Consider the following 9,330-nt stretch of genomic DNA (forward strand, 5'->3'; position numbering starts at 1 on the left):
ATAATACAAACATTTTCTTATATGCTATATGGACGCTTATGGAAGATTTTTATTTACAACAGTATTTAACATTCTATAATTATTTCTGAAGTAAGTTTTATACATAAAATATTTATATAAAATATTTACAGTAATACAACTATGTCCTGATGAGATCCTATGAAAAGATCCCAGGACATCCCGGGACATATTCAGGATGATCCTGAGGACGTCCTGTGCTATCTGGGTAGTCACACGATAGTGATTTAATGCGTAATATATGTGTTATACAAGCAAGTGGTTCCAAGCAATGATAACTTATTAGAAAGAATTACCTAAAAAGAATTTTTCTTTATAATTTTATATTTTCCGCTAATTTGGCTGAAGTTGCCAACGCTGCTGCTAGGATGCGCGCACCGCTTTCTTCCTCATAGATTATTGGTCGCTGTTTTACTCGTGTGCGAGGATTGGTCGCTGTTGAGATCCAGTATCTATTATTGGCTCTAGGGAGCACGTGATATCGATCGTCAGCGTCGTGATCGTACCGAACCGCCGCTTTCTTTTGCAGAACATCCATGCCCGTGGGGCAGTCGCATGCTGTGGTCGCATGTCATCACGTGTCATCCATCTCTCCGAGTGCTTGCTCTTTCGTTTCATATTATACCATATTACACCCACGACGTTAGCCCTTTGAGTTTCGTACGGGACGTTGATCGAGTGATTTGCACTAGAAGAGGAACCTTTGATACTCTGGGAGGAGTTGCATTATCCAATTGCATCATCCCGCGCGAGGCCCGATAGTTGGGCCTCTGCATTATGTAACTAATTGTAACGTTAGCCCTTGCAGGTAAGATATCTTAACCCGCACTATCTTTTGGCCCTAGAACGAACACGTGCTATAAACTCGAGTTCTTCACGGATATCTAACATAATTATACATTACGCACACATACACTTCCGAGTTTGTGATATATTCAACATTTTCAGCATAATCGAAAGTCTGGATGTAATAATTTCGAGTTTCAACGGACGTGAGTGCCGTTTTACCAGGGCAAATTTATTACAGGATACATTTCTTGCTACCTCAACAAAGTAGAGTCCGACCGAAATTTCGGTTTCGGTTTCGGTTTCGGCCATTTTCGGCCTAAAATCCAGATTTCGGCTTGATTTCGGTTTCGGCCGAAATAGAGAGAAAATTTCGGTGACGTAAGCCGAAACCAGAAACTACAGAAGTCGCAACACATCGCGTTGGTCGACGCCAATTGCGCCGACGCGATTTCTTCCTTCTTTATCCGCTCTTTTACTCTCCTTCAAATGTTTAGTGCCTGAAATGCATAACATCGAACGTAACCACTCAAACGCTCATCGGTTGCTAATAGTGTCAAATAGTAATATCCGATTCTCTTGAAGTTGATCTCTTATTTTATAATATTTCTTGATATTTTATTTTATATTGTAACTCGAGTAAAATACTTTTATATCTTGATAAAATATGTATTATAATAAAACCTTACTTTAAAAATGTAAATTTTCTACTAATTTTCAAAATTAGGTATAATCTTTTATAAGATTCTCCAAAAAATTTCGGTTTCGGTTTCGACCGAAATTGAGAGAAAACCGAATATTCGTTTTCGGTTTCGGCCGAAACTAAAAAAGATGGTTTCGGTCGGACTCTACAACAAAGTTTTGCAGGAATCATGGATGACGATCAGCGTCCAGTAAGTATTTTCACATTTATGGATTATCTTATAGATTGATGTTAAGTTCCGATATAAAAGTAAAATTTTCATTGAAAAAGATGTTTGGAACGAGTAAAAAGTTTAATTAAAATTCAGATCAAGATAGAAAAAGAATCTATTTTCAAGTATTTAAGTTCCACTAATTACTCGTTCCAAACATCTTTTCTAATGAAAATAATGTCAAATAAAACACATTCATATATTTATTTTTTCACATTTTAATTATATGCATTATTACTTCCTCTTTGGTCAAATACATATATAATGTATTATATTTCATATACATGTATAGTTCTTTAAAGAATTATACTTAAATGTTGTAACTATTTATTTTGTCTACCCTGTATATTGCTAGTGGTTTCATAAGAAAAGTTAAATGCGATAATGCATCTATATTAATACATAAGACATTTTTTATTAATATGACTATACAAAAACAAACACCATTAAAATCTATATTATAACAGTTGTACCTACTATAGGCATATTAAAATCTTCGATTATTTATTAGTACTGAAGCTTTTTTATTGAAATCTATTCATAATCTGTTCTTATTTAAAGATCATCTTAAGTAATGTCTTAACTTGTCCATTTCGCTCTGTTTAATTCGTTTACAACACATTAAAACTGTACGCAAGATGATCTTAAGAATAAGAACGGACTATGAATACCAGTCTTAGAGATTAAACCAGGAATAAGGTATTACATTTAAATTTTTTGTTTAGTATTAATCCTCATTGGAGTTAGAATCAATTTGATATCATTTTTCACAACATCCACAATATTTATTTTGTCACTCTAACTTAATAATGGTATTAAAATACATCAAACTATAATATAAATCACTTTATCTAAATTTTACAATAAAACTTTAATTAACGTTTTGATTTATCTGCAGAGTTAAATTAACCCTAACATCAGATTCATGTTTTCAAAACAGTGAACTCTATACTATTGTATATTGGAAGACTGTCCTTTTGAAGAAGATATATGGAGTAAGATAGACAAATGGCTGCGTTCAGCAGAAAAAGCTTTATAATTGATATAAAAATCTTAAATTAGATTGGCGTATGCTCTTAATCTTGACAGAATAAGAGCATACTCCAATCAGATTTACGAATTTTACAACAGTTGCAAAGCAGCTTTTTTTGCTGAACGTAGCCAATGGTCCCCATTTCTGTCCCTGTCTAGTAATTCTTCTTTGTTAACGCATATTCTATCTACCGACTTGTATGATCTTTTCTATAAACATCAGACTATTTGCGCAATCAATTCTGTTATAAGCATAAATGTTATTATACAATACCAAAGCAAAGATAAATATGAATATCTAATTTAACATGCATAAAATGTTTATATATATTTGACTCTTTTTAATAATATAAGTTATAATTTAATACTAAATTATACTAATAAAATATAGGTTTAAAATATATTATAAAGAAACTTAATTTGTTTTTAAAAGTTATTAGCATGTATTTTAACATGAGGCTATCTCATTGAAAATAAGTTGTATTTTTTAATAAATATAAAAATGATATCTAATATTTATATATACACTTGCATCTATATTTTCTTTTGATATATTTTGAAAATCTTTTATTTGATTGTGAGACATATGTTCTTTCGGATGTACAATGCACGACAAAAGAGAATAGTCTAAATTCAAAGTGTGTATTATTGATTTTATTATTATTCAAAGTGTCAAATTTTATTTTACATTTTTGCAACTCTAACATTATTACATTAGCTTTACTACCATCATATATTACTGAAAGGACAATAATGTCTGTTTCTGCTAATTTTATAATTGTTTGTTTTATTATTTATGTTTGTAATACTGTTGTAATTTTCTTTGTAATTTTTATGTTTTCTCGCAATCTCTTTCAGAGTATAGTATTATAAGTCCTTCAGTATAGAGTACTTTTAATGAGGATAACAGATTATAAGGATGAGTCATTTTAATTTATCACCCCTAATAACTTGTTTATTTTTAATTTGAGAACAAAATGTTTCAGATAAAAGTTGTTTGGTTTCGAGGGGGACATAAAATGGTTTTATTAATTTGACCTTGAATAGTTGCTTCAAGGTCACGTGAAGGTCACCTTCAATTTTTTAAACAAAACCCCCTATTGTTTATAATATTATCTTATTCTAATTATTAATATGAACAACTTTTGTCTGAAACACTTTTTTCTTTGCCTTATACTTTTTGAGATATTCAAGAGAAAGTTTATAATATTTTTAATGTTTAGCTTCTGATATCTCGATAACTGTTTGTCGGAGGTAAAAGTAGTACAGGACTTTTTTTACTTGATTTGGTCTCAGAAATATGCTGTTGCAATAGCGCTCCAATTATTGAAAGTTTTTATGTATGTAAATTTTATGTGTTACAATATACAAAAATTTTCAATAATTGAAACACTATTGCAACAGCATATTCCTGAGACCAAATCAAGTACAAAAAGTCCTGTACTACTTTTACCTCCGACAAACAGTTATCGAGATATCATAAGCTAAACATTGAAAAAGTTATAAATTTTCTCTTGAATTATCTCAAAAAGTATTAGGCAAATAAAAATGTTTTAGACAAAGTTGTTCATATTAATAAGTAGAATAAGATAGTTTAATAAACAATAGGGGGTTCTACTAAAAAAATTGAAGGTGACCTTCATGTGATTTTCAAGCAACTATTCAAGGTCAAATTAATAAAACCATTTTATGTTCCCTTCGGAACCAAACAACTTTTATCTGAAACATTTTGTTCCCACATTAAAACCAAATAAGTTATTAAGGGTGGTAAAGTAAAATAACTCACCCTGTATATTCAGTATCCTGTGAATGTAATATCACAACATTTATACTAATGTTTCTACATACTTTCAAGAAGTTTTGAATATTTTTTATTTTTTACGTTTTAAGATGACTTGAAAATCTTACAAGCGGAAGTTACGACGAAGAGCTGAAAGAAATGTGTCTAAAATATTTAAAATTTACGAGATCATGAGCAAAGTTAATGCGAGATACATTCTGACAAGTGAGACAAGTGAATCCTTTGATTGCAATATCTCATGTATCAATAGTAGTATAGATGAATGTGAAGTGTGTTCTGTGGAACAAGAGTCCGTGCCAAACAATGATACTTCATCAAATGAAGAAGATGCTAACGATACATTTGACTCATTGCTAAGTACTAATGATGGAAGTGATGATGATACACGTGGTGACACAGGTGTAGAATTTCCCAATAATAATGATGGCAGAAATATTATACAGTTTAAAAATGATGCTGAAAGAGAAGACTATTTTATTGAAACTATTCGTGCGTGGGCATTAGAGGCAGGGCATCTGTCCATGGGAAAACTGAATGATCTTCTTAATAGACTTCGTGTATTTTTTCCAAGAATGCCCAAGAACTACAAGAAACTACTTCACACACCTATTCATATTAATATAGTTGAATTTAGCAGTGGATGTAAGTTTTGGTACAAAAGTATTGTGAGTAATCTGAATGCTATGGATCTGACTGAGTATCTCGAAAGATATAACTGTATCAAGATTGATGTGAGTATGGATGGTTTACCTTTATTCCAAAGTTCGAAGAAGAAGTTCTGGCCTATTTTGGGCCATCTTATTGGTACTGAAAATGAACCATTTATTATCGCTCTATATGTATATGGGTAAGCAAGATCCTAAAAATTCAGCAGATTTCTTAAATGACTTTGTTAATGAGGTTGAAAACTTGCAAGAAAATGGATACATTTACAATGGAATAGCGTACCAGTTTGAAGTTAGAAATTACATAATGGATGCACCTGCTCGATCACTGGTGAAATGCATTATAGGACATTCAGGCTATGCATCATGTGAAAAGTGTACTGTTGTTGGCCAACATGTTGATGGAAGGATGACTTATGTGCAACTAGATAAACCTCTGAGAACAGATCAGTCTTTTCGTAATATGAGTCAGCGACTTCATCATACTGGTGTGTCTGTCATCTCGAGAATTGCTGGCATATCTCAGTTTCGCCTTGATCCAATGCATTTGATTTGGCAAGGGGTTTGGAAGAGACTGCTTAAAACATGGATTTTATGGAATGGACCTTGGCAATTAGGAATGAATGCAGTGCGTGAAATATCTACTATTCTTGAAAATGATTTGTCTCAAACATGTCCGCAAGATTTTGCTAGGCCTCCAAGATCATTAACAGAATGGAATTTGTACAAAGCTACTGAGTTCCGACGGATGTGTCTCTATGATTCTTGTATTCTTGTATTCAGGAAGTATCTTCATGAAAACGTATACAAACATTTTCTCTTATTGCATTGTGCTCTTTATATTCTCTCTAGTTCAGTACTGGTTCGTTCAATGCTAGAAACTGCCAATGAATTGTTACGGCTTTTTATACGCCATTCTGTCAATATTTACGGACAGAAGTTTGTAGTATGTAACGTTCATGTTCTTTGTCATCTTACTACTGAGTGTGCCGCGCATGGACAGCTGGAACACTTCAGTGCTTTTAAATTTGAAACTAGATTAAAATCCCTTAAGGCAATTCTCCGCTCAGGATATCAACCATTGCAGCAAGCAGCTTATAGAGATATTGAAAGGTCTAGACATGTTACTGTTCGTCTGCCTCCTAATGGTACGCATGTTACTTTTTTTCAGGAGCATAGAGATCCAAATGACGTCATGATTGGTAGGCATTTCAAACGAATATCCATTGGAAAAATTTTTTCCAACTAGGAAGAAAAGATTCATGCTTTCGAACTGTTGGTAGAGACATTGTTCTATTGACAAACATTGTTCAGAATCAAGATGGTATTTTTATGATTGGAAATACATTCCTCAATGTTGAGAATTTCTACACATATCCTCTGAACTCATCAATTCTAGGGATTGTCCGTGTATCTGAAAAAAAACATGTTAAAAGAAGTTTTGCTCTGACAGAGGTAGAGTCAAAATGTTGGTTAATGTCAGATGATGATGCATATCTATGTATGCCTCTCTTACACACGATATCCCTATTCTAAATACTGATATATTCTTTTCTGCCCTATCTAATTTATTTTGTTCTCTCCCTCTATCTCCTTTCCTTATATCTTATTTCTCTATTCTCACTTCTCCCTCTTCCCTATTCTCTTTCTTTTTCTATTTCTCTCATCTACCATTCTCTAACAATCATCCTTTCTGCTACTATATGTATATTTATGTAAACTTCTTTTCGTGCTATCTTTAGTTTGTAGTCATCAAATTTATCAACGAAACAAAAAATGAATCAAATGACGACACAGATTATGAGGTGGGACTGGCCAAATGGATTACCGACTTAAACGAGGACATGATTGGCATGACAAAATGGCCTCCTCCTTCTATAAATGCTGGAAAACTTATAAGAAGGGAAGTTTCCTCAAATCCAAATTGGCCATTGTGTTGTGTTGAGGTAATAAGGTATTTCGGTAAGTCTGGTTGCGGTTTTATGAATCATGATAGTGATTTTAGTCCTAACTCTTGACTGTAACTTAGCCTAACTCTTGCCATTATTGCTTTGTTTGCACTCAGAAACTATCAAGAAAGCTAGGGAGATGTTGAAGAAATTGGTAGATGAAAGACTAACTTCCTACGAGACTGAAAAAGAATTAGGTCGAGGTAAAAGAAAGAAACGACCACGTACTATATATACTGAGGATAGTGATTCAGATGTACCAATCCACAATAAAAAGAAGCAGTCTCTGTCAGATGACAGCGGCTCAGATTCGGTTCAACATAAGAAAATTAAGAAGTTCAGCAAGTCAAGGGATACGGTTAACAAAGATATACCCCCACCACCACCATTGTCCTTTCAACACAGAAGTATAAGCCCAAATCAGAATGACAGAAACAGAAAAATTATTGCGACTGTGGCACACAAAAGCACAGGAACTACTGTACCTTTAATTGAGAAAATCAAGAGTGGGCAAACTAACCGGCAAGAACTTTTTCAAGAACTAAAAGAAGGGTATCTAAAAAATACGTTTAAGAAGCAGAAAAGTACAAAAACTGTTCCTCAGCCAAATGTCAAAAGTCCTTTAAGGGTAAATGCTACACTACATCAGGAGAACATCAATAATATGGGGGATGAGAAGGAAAACGTTATTGATGAGTCTGAAGTTCAGTCCAACCTTGGAATCTTTTCTGAATGGCAAAATTCTTTCAACAACTCAGAGTCAAGATACACAGAAGTGGTTCGCCCAAATAGTTCTACACCTTTGAAGTCTCCATTATTGCACAATAAGAATCCTAGAAATGAAATCTCTCGTCCTCAGCTGTTTAGTTGCCAACAGGAAATTTCACAAAATGCTAATGATATTGATAGTCTTTCCTCTGGTAATTATGTTATGGTTATTGGTAGTTATGTTAGTCCTATTTATACCTTTATGTTAATTATTGTTTAATTTCAGATATCAGTAAGAGGATTAAAGAAATAAAATCTCTATGCAAAACTACACTTGTGCGAGTGGAAGAAATGAGCAGTAAAGTTGATGTCACAATTATGAATCAGGTGCGACTCAACCGGTCTCTCCTTCCTGCTGATAAGAGAATTATTCGTCCATCAGATCTCCCGGCTCTTCCTATCTACACAGAGGATGGTTTGAAAACTATGGAAACATTTTTGGAAGACGACTCCAATTTATGAGCAACAGTAAGTTTAAAAATGTTTTGTATTGATTTTTTCCATATAATATGGAGTCTCTGTGTAAATATATATCCGAAAATAATGACTGATTTTTATGTATTTTTCCTATACATTCTTAATTCTTCTTGTTTTATGTGTTGCGACGCTTAACTCTTCCGTCCTCCCGTTATACGTGGACGGACGTGCGTTGCCATCCCGCTCTCGCCGTCGCGCGGATCTTCGTCGGTTGTGCGCGCCGACGACGGGAGTGCTGTCGCCGAGCGCGAGAAGTACGGGAGGCGGACGGATCGAGATGCCGGCAAAAAGGGGAAGGAATCCCGCGGGAAAATGATAACGCGCCGGGAAGGAACTGGATGTCGGTAGCTCCGCGCGTACCGTGCCGAAAGCCGAAGGTCCGACGCGATAACCGAAGACTGGGCGCCAGACGCGGTCTTTCACGCGTCACGTCGCGATATCCGCGAAATTGCGCGAACGATAGTTATCGGCCTTCGTCACGGGCAGGCTAGCTCGCCTAACGGTAGAGGGGCTGGGCGGTGGTTGACGGACACCAAAAGATTTCAGAGGCGACGGGACGATTGACTCTCCCGACGGACGAGACACACGAAGAGTGACGTACACGAAAAGAAACTCGCAAAATAAAATAAATAAAATCGGGTTTAATGTAAAGCGGCGTTAACAAGCCGGTTGAGTGGCCGCAACAACGGGCGGCGCCGTAGGTGAAAATAGTACAGGCCCCGAGATCGGGGAATCAATCCGCCGCGATCTTCGATGCGATACGGAGCAATCCGGCGCGAACCCAACGGTAGGAATTGTCCCCGCACACGATGTACCCGCTCAAAAGACACGGACGCATTCAACAATAATTTCTTCGCGAACGGTACGAATACCGTCGCAAACGCGACACTCGGCCGGGGCGCTTCGCCCGCGAGACTGGG

At 35.2% G+C, this 9,330-nt stretch overlaps 1 protein-coding gene across 1 annotated transcript; it reads left to right on the forward strand.

Annotated features, from left to right (window-relative positions):
* The first annotated feature begins 1,606 nt into the window (after nt 1-1,606).
* On the forward strand, nt 1,607-8,456 carry LOC105557337. The gene is made up of 5 exons (XM_012004550.1): nt 1,607-1,697; nt 6,388-6,671; nt 6,959-7,178; nt 7,282-8,085; nt 8,160-8,456. Exons 2-5 carry the CDS (start codon nt 6,549-6,551, stop codon nt 8,393-8,395), a joined length of 1,383 nt encoding a protein of 460 aa, XP_011859940.1. The 5' UTR covers nt 1,607-1,697; nt 6,388-6,548; the 3' UTR covers nt 8,396-8,456.
* Nucleotides 8,457-9,330: the final 874 nt, after the last annotated feature.

This window comes from Vollenhovia emeryi, unplaced genomic scaffold (assembly GCF_000949405.1).
Source record: "Vollenhovia emeryi isolate VEMERY1.0 unplaced genomic scaffold, V.emery_V1.0 DF939518.1, whole genome shotgun sequence".
NCBI classification, from domain to species: Eukaryota; Metazoa; Arthropoda; class Insecta; order Hymenoptera; family Formicidae; genus Vollenhovia; species Vollenhovia emeryi.